This window comes from Ochotona curzoniae, unplaced genomic scaffold, assembly GCF_017591425.1.
Source record: "Ochotona curzoniae isolate NIBS_2020 unplaced genomic scaffold, NIBS_Ocur_1.0 scaffold_4506, whole genome shotgun sequence".
In the NCBI taxonomy this organism is placed as follows: Eukaryota; Metazoa; Chordata; class Mammalia; order Lagomorpha; family Ochotonidae; genus Ochotona; species Ochotona curzoniae.
In genome coordinates, this window is record NW_024467119.1 from 23,539,031 (window position 1) to 23,555,310 (window position 16,280).

The 16,280-nt window shown below is 39.9% G+C and overlaps 1 protein-coding gene across 1 annotated transcript in view; it reads left to right on the forward strand.

The window, feature by feature from the left end:
* The first annotated feature begins 498 nt into the window (after nucleotides 1–498).
* The window catches only part of CFAP299 (cilia and flagella associated protein 299), a 500,128-nt gene continuing 484,346 nt past the window's right edge, over nucleotides 499–16,280 (forward strand). Inside the window, exons 1-3 of the mRNA XM_040967260.1 lie at nucleotides 499–503; nucleotides 8,438–8,441; nucleotides 12,549–12,698. Of these exons, the coding sequence (XP_040823194.1) occupies nucleotides 12,588–12,698 (111 nt within the window). The 5' untranslated portion in view covers nucleotides 499–503; nucleotides 8,438–8,441; nucleotides 12,549–12,587. The remainder of the gene's footprint in view (nucleotides 504–8,437; nucleotides 8,442–12,548; nucleotides 12,699–16,280) is intronic.

A 16,280-nucleotide genomic window follows, 5' to 3' on the forward strand; every position in this document is an offset into this window, starting at 1 on the left:
ACCTAATTGATATGCAAGTGGAAGTTTCCATAAGCAGGTAGATATATGAGTTGGAGCTTTGAGAAGTCAAGGCTAGAACCAATGCACTTGAGACTTCCTAAAATATTATGATGACTTTAAGCCATAGGATTGAGTGAGATAACCTAAGGAGGATGTATAAATGAGAAGAGATGGAGGCCCAGGATTAACCTCATTCACATCCAAATATACTGGGGCTTAGTCATGTTAATGCAATTAACAAATTGTACCAAGAAGGAATGGTTAGTGTATTATGCGTGTGGTGTTATGAAAGTTAAGAGAAGAAAGTATTTCACGAATGACATACCAGTCAGCTGTGTTTAATGCCATGGAAAGGTCAAGTATATTAAAGGCAGAGTCACATCCCTTAGATTTGACAGCAAGGAAGTAATGGGTGACCTTGACAAGAGAAGTCTTAGTTGAGAGGTGCAAAGGGATTTAGCTGAAGAATTCTTAGGACAGTACAGGGAGGTGAAGAAGTGGTAGTGGCAATTACAAATTTCTCTCAAAAATATTTGATTATTGCTTTTGCTTAAGGCAAGAAGAAACAAAACAGTAAATGAAAAAAATCAAAGGGTGACAAAGCATATCTTTCTTTAAAAATATAAGATGGTAGAGTGTTTGTAAGCGGTTGAAGTGCGGCGAATGGATGAAACTAAAGATAAAGTGTTTAATTGCAGGATGAAGTTTTTTCCCCCCATGTTTCCAGTACGTTTTTTAAAATCATACTTTAATTTGAAAGGCACATTTACAGAGAGAAAAAGAGACACACAGACAAAGATCTTCCATCTGCTGTTTCCCTGTCCAAATGGCTGCAATGGCTGGAGCTGAGCTAGAGCTGGGTTGGTCTGAAACCAGATTTAGGAGACTTTTCCATGTCTCCCACATGGATGCTTGGGAAAAAGAAGTTGGATCATCCCCTTCTTCTTTTCCAGGTACATGGGAAGAGAGCTGAATCAGATGTGGATTAGTCAGGATCCGAACTGGTACCCAAATGGGATGCTGGTGCTGTGGATAGTGACTTCATTGCTCTGCCACAGTGGCAGCCCTCATTCTTTTTTTGTAGCTGAATAACATTTCACTGAACATACATATCATGTTTTCTTTATTTTTCTGATGATGGACATATTGATTGTAAATTTTGGCCACTGTAAACAGTGCTGCTGTAAATATGGTGATGCAGGCATCCCTTTGATACAATATGGTCTTGTCTCTTGGGATATACTCTATGATCCAATGCTACACTGAATAAGAGTGGCAACGTGACGTCCTTGTCTAGTTCCAGATCCGAGGAGAAATACTTTCAGTTTTTCCCAAATTCAGTACGATATTTGTTGTTGGTTTGCTATATGTAGCCTTTTAAGATTTTGAGATATGTTCCTTCTATATTGGAGGGTTTCTATTCATATGAATTGATGCATCTTATCAAATGCCTTCTCTGTACCTATTGAAATTATTATATGATTTTTATTCTTAATTATACTGATGCAATTTATGATGCTCACTCATTTGTGAATGTTGATTCACCCATGCTTGTCTGGAAAAAATCCCACTTATATGTGATGTATAATCATTTTGATGTGGTGCTGGATTTGGTTTGCTAGTATGTTGTTGATAATTTTAGTGTCTATTTTCATCAAAGATATAGGTCCGTAGTTTTCTTTTTGTGTCATACCTTTGATTTGCTTAAATTGTCTGTATCTTCTTGATTTAATCTTGCTGTGCTATACGTAGCAAATAATTATCCATTCTTCAAGGCTTTTCAGTATACTAGCATATAATTCTTCATAGTAATTTTATATAATCTGTTGTATATATTCTTTTTAAAGAATTATAAATTCAGATTTACATAAACAGAAGAAGAGACAGAGAGAAATATCTTCCATCTACTAGTTCACTCCCCAAATGACTGCAATGGTCAGAGCTCAGCCAGTATGAATCCAGGAGCCAGGAACTTCTTCCGGATCTCCTACACAGGTGCAAGGTCCCAAGATTTGGGCTTCCTCTACTGTTTTCCCAGGCCACAAACAGGGAGCCAGATGGGAAGCAGAGAAGCTGAGACACAAATCCCATATGGGATCCCAGCACTTGGAGATTGAGCGTTGAGCTAATATTCTTACGATCTGTCCAAGTATTACTGTCCCTTTAGGTCTGATAGTATATTCTATATCTATCTATATGATCTTGTGTTGGTTACAAAAATATTTATGATATGTCTTCTTACTGAATCAAATATTTTATCACAAATATAATGTCATTTATCTCTTCACAGTTTTTGAATTAAGTGTTTATGGGATATCAGGATAGCTACCCTGGCCATTTTTTGGTTTTCATTTGCCTGATATATTTTCTTTCTTTTTTTTTTAAAGATTTATTTATTTATTGGAAAGTAGATATACAGAGAGGAGGAGAGAAAGAGAGGAAGATTTTCCATTCCATGATTCACTCCACAAGTGAGTGCAACGGCCGGTGCTGCGCCGATCTAAAGCCAGGAACCAGGAACCTCTTCCGGGTCTCCCATGTGGGTGCAGGGTCTCAAAGCTTTGGGCCACCCTCGACTGCTTTCCCAAGCCACAAACAGGGAGCTGGATGGGAAGTGGAGCGGCCGGGATTAGAACTGGCACCCATGTGGAATCCCGGCGCGTTCAAGGCGAGGACTTTAGCCACTAGGCCACGCCACTGAGCACTGCCTGATATATTTTCTTCTACCTTTTGCTTGTTATTTGTATGTATCTTTGTGATGTGAATTTCTTGTAGGCTACATATAAATTTGTCTTGATTTAAAAAATTCATTTTGTCAACCTAAGTCTTGGTGAGAGAATTTATTCCATTCATATTGTAGATTAGTATTTATTGATAAAAACTAATACTTGTCATTCTCTTGATTGGATACTGCTTGTACTTTTTCTGCCAATCAATTTGGTAGTGTCATACGTTTTTATGTTGTTTATTTGTAACCCAGAACTCTAAAAGATTTCTTGCAAAGCTGATCTGGTGGTGGTGAATTCTCTCATTTTTGGTGATTTGGGAAATAACCTTAGTTCTCCTTTTTAAATGACAGCTTTGTTGAATGTAATGTTCTTGGTTGGATTTTTTAAAAGATCTTAAATATATTATTTCACTTGTTCTGGCATGTAGGTTTTCTACTGAGATGTTGACGTTAATCCAAGTAGTTTTCCTTTGTATACAACTTGATGTTTTCTCTTTCTGTCCTTATGATTCTCTCTCTCTTCATACTTAACTTTTGATAATTTGCTTACAATATGTCTTGGAGAAGATCCTTTTTGATTAGCCCTTAGGTTCCCTTAGCCTTTTTATATTTGGATGTCTAGGTCCTTTTCAAGAGTGGGGAAATGCTTAGTTATTACTTAGCAGGTTCTCAATGCTTCTTTTTACTTCTTCTTCAGGATTATATCTTAACACAAATATTTGATCATTCAATGGTAGCCCATGTTGAATGTAGACTTTCTTTCTTCTTTCTAATTTTTTTCTTTATTTTTTCTGGGTTATTTTGAAGGCCTTTTCCTTGTGGTCAAAGATTTTGTTCTGTATTCTACTCTGCTGGTGAGGCTCTCAATTGTATTTTTTATTTCACTGATTGAAGATTCCATTTCAAAAACTTCTATTTGTTTTTCTCAATGATTTTTATTTCCTTAATTATGTTTTCATTCATGTCATTCATTGATTTACTCATTTCCTTATTCTGTGAATTTGCATTGTCTCCATCTCATTGAGTTTCCTCATAATCATCCTTTTGAATTCTACATGTCAGTTCATAGATTTCCTTAAGTTCAGGATCTAACGCTGGAGAAATTTGTTCTTCTGGAGGCAACATAATGCCTTGCTTCTTCATGTCTCCTTTGTTCCTTCTTTGGCATCTCTGTATCTGATATAGCTCTGGGGTTAATGCCGATAAATTCCCAATTTTAGGATGCAGGGACTCTGCTTCACAGGTTGCTCTGATTAGGAATCTGGGGTTGACTCAGGTAGCAACAGAACAGAGGACTGCTCTGTGACTTTTTGCTATAGAATCTGGCATACTTTGGTGTATTTATGCAAGAAGGAGACCACACTGTGGTCCATTCCTTGGTGAAGCTTTAATCCACTTTTTTGCAAGCAAAGGAGAGTTGAGGATAATCTTCTGGGAAAAATAAAGTAATGGAGCTTTTATTATCTCTACTTAAAAGATTATCTTCATAGCAGTAAATGAAGATAGAGGAAGAACAGAACTTGGAGTAGCTGCAGGGGCACAGATTCAAGAAGCCTTTAGGGAAGAAAGAATTTACAGGCAAGAGACTGGTTTCAAGTTCAGTACACACTTTTATCCTCTGGCAAGATCCAGAGATGAAATTTTCCCTACTCAAAAAATACAATGAAGTGGTTGGTTTCAAATGAAACTCTACTGATTTCAACGAATCCAAAATGAGACACTCGAGATGAAAATAGAAATCCAGATGAAACTTCAGGAGAAAATAAAAAGTGACATCTTTAAAACCCCTGAGACAAGATGGTAACAGATTGCCTCCCTGAGGAGACTACTTAACCTCTACAAAATATTCGGTGACCTCTAGAATTCCTAAGAGGAGACGCTTGATCTATTTTAGACCAACATCTTTTTCCCAGCTCAGTAGAACGTCAGAGCTCGTCAACCCTTTTGCAGCCATGATCATATAACCCCAGTCACTACTAAGACAAAGTAGAACAGAAAGCGGAAAGAAGAGAGAAGGGGAGAGAAGAGAGAGATCACTAGATTTTGTAAATGAAGGATTCAAGGAAGCAGTGCCAATTCCATTAAGAGCTAAATTAGCTCATTGAACTGGGCTTTACTTCCCCGGGATGTTAAACATTCTCTGACTACAGATGAACCAGAACTTATTGAAGCAAAATTAAAACTTGTTCTCTTCAGCAATCATTTAATATAACCGAAAGAATAAGCAAAGAATCAGCGTATACTTGACTCAGGGAGGACAGTGAAAAATAACACGTGGACTGGATCTTTATCTCTTCAAGGGCATTACAATTGAGGAATGAGACAAAGAGGACTTGAACTATTAGCTATTTAAATGAAGGAAAAGAAGATGCACTAGGCACATGTGGGAAAACAAATTTATAAACAAGAAAATTAAAATTTACAGGAACTATAATACAAATGTATACATATAATATGTAGAGTAGAACAAGTAAGAACAAATCATTAACAATAAGTATAGACTTAATAGGAAAAATGTAAGAATGAAATATTTTATATATTCTCTTGAATAAACAGTGTAATGGAGACTAGCATGCTGGGAAGTAAAGACACGTTGCAGTAGGCACCTTGAGGAGGACTCCCAATGCAACTATTAAACATACCTTGACAATAGGATACTATTCTATCTACAGCTACAATACTATGATACACCACATAGCAGAATGTTAGGCTTATAGCTGTTGTTGAAGAACTATACTATTGTAATAATCTGGGGGATATAGTGGTGGACGGTGATGGAAGGATGATGAGAAGGGCTGAGGAGAGAATCCCTGTACCTATAGAACCACATTATGAAAAAAAGAATAGAGTGTTTTAAGAAATCAGTAGGAAATAATCTTGTCTTTTAAACAACATATAGGACTGGATGGTCTCTGAAGTTATCTTTGGCTTCAGACTTCTATGTTAATATCTGTCAATTTTACTAAGTGCCAGGGTTTAACCTGGGGAGAATTTCTGAGAAGAGAGAAAGTAGAATTGTTCTCCAACCATGCACTTTACAGAAAGGAATCACAGAATTTCACTGTATCAATTCAGAGCCACAGATCTCAAATCTCAGTATACTTAGCAAGAGAACCACACTCTTTAGTGTTGTTGCTTTCTTGTCTAAAGAAACACCTACTTCACATCTTCTTACATGTTCAAACATGGAGCTGTCTTTCGCCCTCCATCTCTATTCTCCTCCACCACCACTCCCTATAGCCACCCCTACCTACCCAACCAATGCATGCTTATAGACACTTGATCTCAGGTTATATTCTTGCTCCTTACAATAGTTTGAGACAAGCAAAACTATCTTCCCATCAATCATTCTACTAATTCAGTACACCAGTACTGATGCCCTTGCCTCGTTCCCTGTTGTGATGGATATCCGGCTCCTCTAGAAGGAAATCAAGTCTTGGCACATGCTGTATAAGATTCCCTCCCACCTACCTTCTTAAAGATGATTTAATACAGTATAGACATGCTAACTTCAGCTGCCTTGGGGTCTCAAGCGAATAAAAGAACCACTTTACCAGGGATCTGGCTGATTTAAATTTTTGGCAGAGAAATGAAAAAAATAATGAATATTCCATGAGATAAGAGGAGATAAGACAGAGGCACCAGTGCAGCCAGCCACACACGGCAGCCAGCTACCACTTGTCACATGCCACCTTACCAACTCAAGGCAGGCAGAAACTACTGTGTGTTCTACCACTCAAAGTTTATCCTGAGAGAGAATTTCACAGTCATCAATTTAGCTTCAACCTGGGGAGTTGGGACTGTAGCCATTGCCAGGGTGTAGAAAGGAAGTTATGTTTCTGTCTCATTGCCCATCTTGAGTTTCTCACCTTAAAACTTTAGCACATGTGACTTGCTCACATGGATATTTCTCCAGAGCCCCAGTACCCTCTTTCCATACTTCTTTTTTTTTTTTTAAAGATGTATTTATATATTTGAAAGACAGAGTTAGAGAGAGAAAAAGAGGGGAAGGAAGAGACAGAGTAAGGACTTCATCTACTCATGACTCACCAAATGACTGCAGCAGTTGGAGCTCTGCTGATTGGAAGCTGGAAGCCAGAGGCTTCTTCTGCATCTTTCATTAGGTGCTGTTTCCCCAGAACGTGGGCGTCCTCTACTGCCATCTCAGGTACTTTAGCTGGGGGTTGGATCACAAGCAGAGTTATTGGGTTCTGAATGAGCAGGTGCCTATATGGGACACCAGTGCAACTGGTAAAGGCTTTATTTGCTTTGCCACACTCCCAAACACTCCGTCTCTATACTTCACATTTAGCACGAAGCTGGCGTATCCTTTAAAATTCTCCTGATCGCAGTAGTCAGACATGATTTTTCACTGATCTCTTTTGCTAGTGGAATTTAGAAGCATTATTCACATAGCTCTTTAAAAGTACCTGTCTCCTGTAATTAATATGCAAGTATTGTTCAGTATCTTTCTGAAAGGTCCGTGCTGAGTGTAGTGCCTTTCGGAAAATCCAGCAGTTGTTAAAGTGAATGAGCAGAACGCAGGAAATTGATATTATTTAACACCTGCTTGTGAGAAACCACAATAACCCAGGCATTGTGTCAGCTGCTGAGAATCTATTGGCAGAGGTTAGCATGGCCTTCACTTTCATGTGTGTAGATTCTAATGAGTATATAGACACTTAGTCAATATGTTGTTATAAGCAAGATATTTGTAGAAAATGAGTGGGGAGATCAGGAGGCTTTCTAGCAATATTTAGGAGAAGACTATTTTGTCTTTGTTTCTATATTTCTATCTGTGTGTATAAAAGGGAACTAATAGGTGAGTGGAAAAGGTATTTAACATGAAATTATGTTCTAGGCAGAGGGAAAAGGATATTTGAGTTCCAGCAGCAAAAGAAAGGATGGTTCCTTTGGTAACTGAAAGTAGTCTGGTGTGGTTAGAACTGCTATCATGTGAGACAGAGGATGCCAGATGAGAGCTGGAATGTGGAAGTTCTTGTAAATCATGTTACAAACACAAAACAAAATTGCACTTTATCCTAAGGGCAATGGGAAGCCAATGAAGGTTTTTTAAAGAGTGGCATGATGAGATCAGACTGTCTTTCAAACAGTCTTGGTGATACATTGTGAAGAGCAGATAGGACAGGAGGCCAGGGCATATTGGGAAATCAGAAAAGATGCTATTCTTGAATTTCAGATGGGAGACTTCAGCTTGAGCAAGGGAGTGATGTCATGGGTTTCAGAGAAATTGAAACCTTCAAGAGAAGTGTAGGGAGGCTGATCAGTAGGTCAGATATTTCAGGAGTTAGAGGTCAGTCAGGAGAAAAAAAAATCAACTTTATGCATATGATATATCTAAGCATTGTTAGGAAGTTGCATGCGAAGCTTGGCACTCAGGAGAATGATCCTGCTGGCTAGGAAGCTTTGGGAACCCTTTGCATGTAGGACAGTAATAAACTGAGTATGGATGAGCCCTCCAAGGGACAAGAATCCAGAGGAGAGAGAGAGATAAGAAAACTTTGAAATTTTTTCAGTTAGTTAAGGAATACAGGAGTGACTGAAGAAACTTAAAAAAAAAAAAACACCTACTGGAAAACTAATAAGCTTTCCATTTTTATCAACCTCAGGGAGCAGTTATGTGATAGAAGCTAGGTAAGGGCATTTTGAAGACAGGGGAGTGGCCACAGGATCAAATGATGCTGAAAGTCAAGTAGTACGAGAAAACTAGAAAAAAACTTATTAGCCATAAAGACAAAGTGGTTGTAAATGACTTTGGTGAAAATCATTTCAGTGGAGCGATGTATAAAAATGAATTGGAATGTGTAGGAAAACAGTGAAAGGCAAGGAAATGGTAACACTTATCATAAATAACTGATACAAAAAGTTTTACTCTGAAGGGCAGGAGAGCCTATGGCTCATGTCAGCTGTAGAGCTGAGGAAATTTATTCTTGGAGTAATTTGTTTGAAGTGAGAAAGGTATGCATTACTGCCCTAGGAGAGAGGGATGATCAACACAAATAAGTAAGAATTGTGTTTGTTTTGAGACTGGAGGATATAAAATTAAAGAGAGAGAGAGAGGTTAAGAAACATCACTGCAGAAACTGAAAGTGCTTAGAAGGGAAAGGAGCTGGAAAGGTTGTGCGGAGGGAGCTGCTGACTAACCACTTGAAGCCAGCAACTCTTCCCTCGATTCCTGGCAGCACGTAGGGTGTGTCCACTCCGGGAGAGCTGTCTCCTCAAGCAGATCCTGATTTCTGGGCTGCAAAGCAGTTGAGGAACTTCTCAGGAAGGTTGTTGGGAACACCCCAAAGAGCCACTAGGAGCCCATGTTTCTCTCAGTTCCAAAGCAGTGATGGTGGGGCACCCACCCACCATCTGTCTCATTGCTCCATAGCTAACAATCTTTGTCAGCTGCTGTTGTTTGTCAACCTCACTGCTAGGGGTAATTGTATCACAGGCTTCTCTTTGTCTCTTCTGGGCTATTCCTGTCTCTGTCTTATATTGACAAAGGTGAAGAAAATGTGTGAATTATGATACATGAAGTCCTTGTGTCTTCACAACTTGGAAGCAGTAGAACCAGAACTTCAGCACTTCAGAAGAGCTCAGACCATGGAGAAGTCCAGTGACCTCATCACTAGAAATGGCTTAAATAAATTCAGTGTCATCATTAAAGTGCACAGGAGCTTGCCTGGCCTGATGATTAAGCAACAGTCCTCATCTGCAATCATACACTTAACAAGCAGTTGGGCAACATCAGCCACAAATCTCTTATCTTATTAGGGTGAGCATATGTTTTTCTTTCCTACAATATGGTAATGTATTAAGTCTATCTTAATAAAGCCTTAAGTTCTTACTCAGAGTGTTTAGCATATTGTTAACATAATAAGCAAGGCATTCCCCTTCCTATCATGTCAAAATACCTGCTCGCTTTCCCAGCTATCAAAATAGCTTGCCAAATATTTGGGAATAAAAAAAATATGATTTAATTTGAAATTATTTGGTGTACTTCAGCCAGGTGAATATAATACCAAGGACTTAATTTTGGAGAGATATTTATGCTTGATTTTGCCATGATTTTTGTTTTCAAGTTATGTCTTTTTTTTTTAAAGAGTAACAAAAGTGACTGTAGTGTAAACTGTTATTTTTATATACCATATATTTCTTATCTCTTACATTTTAAAGTTTTGTTGTGGATATGTGTAATCCTTCTTTGTCCCTTTGTAAAGAATAGATTTTTTTTTTTTTTGAGATTGGAGCTAAATTCCAGGTTTCAATCGTTAAAAACCCTGGACTAGAAGTAGGAATGTATGTTATTCAAAATAACGTATTTTCCTATCATAACAGTATAGAGAGATTTGGATAATGCTCATTAATTTGCTTTGATGTCTCTCATATAATCTCTCACGCATAAAGATGAAAAGTTTTCTGAAATTAAATGGGAAATCTAGAAAAGAGATAATAGAGAAACTGATTTGATGAAATTCACTGTGTTTCAAGTCAGAAGACATTTGCGAGCTCATCCAAGTGTTTAAACTTAGATGCTTGGGGACTTCCTTTTAGGAAGAGCAGTTGACCAAATGGTAAAATGAATGAAGTTTCCCTGAAAATGCATAATCACAACAAATCATAATAAAGCAATACATGAGCAAACAATGACCTCATATTTTACTATCATACAGGTCCTTATATTCAAATTGATATAATTTCATGAAGTCAAACATTCCTTCTCCAGAATGATAAAATCTTGATGTAGGAGGACTTCAAAACACCTGCCACATGCGCTTGCACTCTGGAGACTTTAAGAGATTTAGTAGTGCATGCTTAATGCCAAAAGCCATTTTCATCCTATGCTTTTCTTGTTTGCGACCATTCATAAGCTTTACCCTGGCATCCGAGTTTTCCTAACCAGTTTCCTCTTTCATCTGGTCAGATCCCTTCCTTCTGCCTTTTCTCTGGACTGCTTGCAACTTTTAAACAACTAGCTGCATTGTCCTATACAGAAATTAATCTTCCTTGTCCAAATCTCAGAACATGCTTTTTTGCTTCTTGTGGCAAAATTCACACTTCTTGTTAGAAGCTGACATATGTTTTTGTCACTTCCCCACAAACACATAACTTTGTAATTAATTACACGTGGCTCTTTAAACCTTCTGTACTACTTTCTCTGCAAATTGTATGATTTTAATCATTGGAATGTTGACAAGGCCAATTCAAATTTTTTCTGAATCCACATTTTGAATAGTAGTGAATTATTTTGCCAGTTACTGTTGTCCAAATTAAATGAACTCATGCATGCAAATATTTAGAACATAGATGACACAGAAGGGCTCACAAAGTGTTGTCATCCCATTAAAGCAATGCTCATGTGTTTTGAACATCAGTGGCTGAATCTTTGCTAAGTCTCCCCTGATGCCCAGTTTACCTGGAGTAATGCCTCCTGCGTGAGGGACATACAGAATTCTCTGGATAACAGAATACTGAGACCTATGTCTTATAACTAAATGCTTTAAGTTAAATGGATGTTTTGATCATTTAGATTTCCATACACTTTTAAAAAATTAGGTGATGCCAAATGTTAGTATTTTTAACACAAATATTAGTTGTTGAAATATGCTTCTGGAAGTTACCATAGTGCCTATTGTGTAGGGAGCACTCAATAAATATTACTATTGTTATTTTTGAGTTTTTTGAGTGTTCAGGAGTTCCTTCCCCTTCCTTTGTACTCCCAGGTTCAAATGCATTTAAAAGCAAGGTCCAAAATGCATTTTAAAACAATTCAAAATCTTTTCATTAAGAACAAGTAATATCCCAAAGCTAGTTGTATGTCCATCACATTCAAATAGACTAATGTTTAAGATAATCTTTTCATTGAAAGATTTGACAGATACGTCCATGAGCACATGAACTCTTAATACATTCAACTGGTATATGCAGAGCAACCAATACAGGTTCAAAGTAACATGAATTAATTCTCATGGATATTATAAAAATATTAAAATAAATCATGGCTCACAAAGGTTTGCTGTGATTTTAAAAATGAAAATCTTTATTATAAAGGAAAACAAAAATCCATAGTAAACACTTTTTATGTTTCCGTAGACATTTTATGGAGTCAAAAGTTTACAATTGTGTGGCTATTAAAATTGAAATTTAAAAAATGGAAAGGCAAGAATTTGGGGTTATGAGAAGTTTGCAAATATATTTTCACTGATTTCTTTCGAGAATTTCATAAACTGTTCCTCACACTCAAAAACATTAGCAGTAATTAAGCTTAAAAATAATTTAACACACTCAGTATTTTGGAAATGGTCACAGGGACATTTCCAAATGGTCTAATTAAGATAATCTTTTCCTTGAAAGAACTGCCAGATACTTCCACCAAAAAAATTTTTTTTGGTGTGTTGGTGGAAATCTTAATAAATTCAACAGGCACATGGAGAGCAACTAATGGTTCTAAACAGCCTTGTGTGAGCATTTCCGATACTTCCGGACTGTCAGGTGTTCTTGAGAAACCTCTTAGTTGTCTCGTTCAGCCCTGTTTTAGAATGACACTGGGAACGCTGATCCATAACGTTTTCTGTAAACTTTCTAGAGTTACAACTTTTAACTTTGGGTTGCAGTTTGCGTTTCTCCACTTACCGCAAGTATCCCCAAGGTCTGAGGCGGCCTGAGGCAGCTGACCTGGGGACCCAGAGTTAGGCGGAAGTCTCAAACTAGGGATCTCGGCTGGGGCGGGATCAACACCCGAAGCGGGCTGCAGGACTTCCGTTGATTGGACGGAGCCGAGTGGGCGGAGCCTCCAGGCCCGCCCCCGGAGCGCGCCGTCGCTAGGGACGCTTCGGTCGAGGCAACCGCAATGGAGCAGGAAGAGGGACTGACGGCTGTGGACAATATCGTCACTCAGTTCAACACCTATGAAGACTTCCTCGACTCGCAAATCACGACGGTGGACTTGTACTACCTGGAGGTGAGAGCGCGGCGCCCGAGGGGCCGCCGGGGTCACCGCGTGGCGGCGTGCTGGTCCCGGGCCGGCGGCCCTCGCTCTCGCCAGCCCGCCGGGCTCCCCTGACGCGCAGGCTGGGCCGGCGGTGCACAGCCACGCTGCGGGCTCCGGAGTGTCTCCAGCTCAGCCTCGCCTACCTGCCCTTTCTCCCCTGAGGAAGGAAGGCTGCTCTTAAAAGAGAGGCCTGTCCAGAATTCTCCGTGGCCTGTCAAGCTGGACCGACGCCTGTTTGCTTGCCTTTCCTTTACAGGGCAGCTGGGCGTCCCACTCTGTATGCTTGGTGATATATTGGGCATGTGGGACCATAAACCTTCACTTCGCTCTGATAGAGCCGGGAGGCCTTGAAGGACTGACGCGAGTAGCTAACTGTGTAGCCAATACTCCTGACTTTGGTCGGCCCAGCTAATAATAACCCCTGCTGGAGGGCGTGGTGGAAGGGAAGAGAATTCTGGTGTGTGAGAGGAAACTTGTGTTGGCAGGGCAAGCAGCAGGGCAGCGCCTGTCCTGAGAGGCTGGGAGGATTTCCGAAAGCCCTGTTCTCCAGCTGCACTGCCCAGGCAGGCCGGCCAGCAGGCACTGACCTGGGGATTCAGGGTGCAGAATCCACCACCTACCTAGATGAAACCAGGGAGACCCAGAGATGCTGGCGCCACACCACAGGCGGGTGTGGGAAGGGTGTGCTGGATCAGAAAATCAGAGACATAAATGAATCCTGTCGTGATTACAGGCAAAGGATGTGACTTTGGACAAGTAATTTGTTCTTGCTATAATTACATGTTAAGAAAAATGGAAGTGGTATTTCCAACAGTCGCAAACTTGTTTTATTTACTGTAAGGCTTAAGTTACAGATAGGGAGAGCAAGTTTTTCCATCAGCTCCTTTGCTTTTTTTTTTCTTCAAGATTTATTTATTTCTCTTGGATAGCCAGATTTACAGAGAGAAGGAGAGACAGAAATAAAGATCTTCCATCCGCTGGTTCACTCCCCAAGTGGTCGCAACAGCCAGAGCTGAGCCAGTCTAAAACCAGGTGCCAGGAGCTTCTTCCAGGTCTCCCACGTGGGTGCAGCGTTCCAAGGCTTTGGGTCATCCTTGACTGCCTTCTCAGGCCACAAGCAGGGAGCTGGATGGGAAGCAGGGCAGCCTAGATTAGAATTGGCCCCCATATGGGATCTTGGCATGTGCAAGGAGAGGATTTAGCCACGAGTCCATTGCACCGGCCCAGCTCCTTTACTTTCCAAATGGTCACTAGGGCCAGGGCTAGGCGAGGCATATGCCAGGAGCCAGGAGCTTCCTGGAGACTCCCACGTCCGGGGTTACTGGCTGGGAACCAGCTGGGAAGTTGAGGAGCTGTGGCATGAACAGCAAGTCTTCTGTGCCACAAAACCAACCTCAATATTTACTGAAAATATGCTTGAAGTTATAAAAGAATATGCTTGAAGGGAAAGACATAATACTGCTAAACTCTGTACCCAAGTCATTAAGGAAATGGGAAAGAAAGACATCTTGGTAGACTAAAATAATGCATGTGGAAAATGACCAAACTGAAGCCTAGAATCATTGGGAGAGTAAGGAACTAAAACATTAATATTAATTAGAGGTGAGAAATTAATACTTCACGTTTCATCAGTCATGACTTTCAAGGTCTCCAAAATGGAGGATGATGACTGTATTTGGGGACATTATAAGGAAGTTTGCTTTTTAAATTTGACATTAGTTAGGTTTATTCTTATTCACAAAAAATTAAAATTGGTATTAAGGTGAGGATGTATGCTGTTGTGTAGATTAATAACAATTTTTCAAGTGCACTCAGCTGTAGACATCTGTATTCTGAAAGGCTTTCTGTGGTTGCAAGCTCGTTGCCTGCTTAGGTCACACGGAAGCCAGATGCTGCTTTGGAATGCCTGCAGTTGTGTGACAAGCTGTCACATGGATCATGGATGGTGCTATGGGAGGGAACCCCTCCCTGTCTCTGTCGCTCTCTGCCTATTGGTCTTTGACTGTGGTTGACTAAAAAAAATGCTTTAAAACTATTTTACATTTTAAAAGCAAATCAAATTATGTATATTTGTCATGTTCAAATATTGAGATTTATATTTACATTGTGGAATAGCTAGAGGAAGTGAATTAACATATATTACTTAATATAATTATCATTTTTGAGGTAGAAACAAAATCAGCATTTTTCGAGGATATGATATGTATTATTTATTTTTCTTGCAAAGTCAGATATACAAAGAGAAGGAGAGACAGGAGAGGAAGATCTTCTATCTGTTGATTCACTCCCCAAGTGACCGCATTGGCTGGAGCTGAGCCAATCAAAGGCAGGAGTCAGGAGCTTCTTCCGGGTCTCCCATGCTGGTGCAGGATCCCAAGGCTTTGGGCCATTTTCCACTGCTTTCCCAGGCCACAAACAGGGAGCTGGATGGGAAGCAGGGGAGCCGCGATTAGAATGGGCACCTGTAGGGGATCCCAGCACGTGCAAAAAAAGAACTTTAGCTGCTAGGCTATCACACTGGGCCCATATATTATTATCATTAGCAGTAGTCATTATATTGTAAATTAGAAGTGATAGCATGCTGTAGCTAGAAAAGCCAAAGTCAGAGACGTGGGTTCCAGCTTTGCACAATATTGTTTTTAATGAATTTGAAATTCTATTTCTTCATCTGCTAAATAAAGAGCTGTACTAAATGACATCCAGTTTTCTATCTGTGCCTTTGTCTGTCCATTCCTTCATCTGCTATTCATACAGCTGTCTATTTAATTAGCAGGCCTTCACCAAGATCTTGATGAGCAAGATATTGCCTTTCTAGGAATTGACCTACGAGCCCATTCTAGACTTACTGCCAGTCACTTTAACGCAGTGCTTACAGTGAGCGGCGTGCAGGTACTCACTATTCCAAATGCTCCTTCTTTTTGAGTCAAAAATGTTGAGTGCATTTCTTTTTTAAAACTTAAAAATTTAATTTCTATTAAATATTAACATCAAGTATTCATGTGCAAAACATGGCCGTTGTGTCTTTGCCGGATCTGTTTCTCTAACCACACCGTGGCAAGCTGCCCTCTCTGGGTAGCGGTCATGCTGCTTAGGCTTCGGGTTCCTCTTAGCCAGCAGGAGGCTGGCAGCGGGCCAGTGGAGGGCTCCGAGAGAGTGGTTAGAGGATTGATTCCCCTCTTCTCCCGCCTGGCTGTGGTTCCCAAGTGGTTGCATTCTTCCCAGGGTCTGGCCACTCTCCCTGTTCCAGGATTGGCGTCTGCACCCATCTTCTAGTACACCTTATGGTGTTAATGATTTCGCTGTATTGTCAGCCCAGGGTGTCTCACCATTTCAGAGCATTTTGCATTAATTTTGCTATTATCTTCATCAACAGTGCTCCCCTTCCTATTAGCCATCTCTTTTGTATTTGCTTACTAGTTGCTGTATCTGGCCTCTATGTAATCATTTAACATCTTGGGCCCACAGTAAGTACACAGTTAATAATTGAATTGCTGCAAAACTGCATTAGGGTGAAGAGGAAATAGGGAAGAAACAAAGACTGGTGCTAGTTAA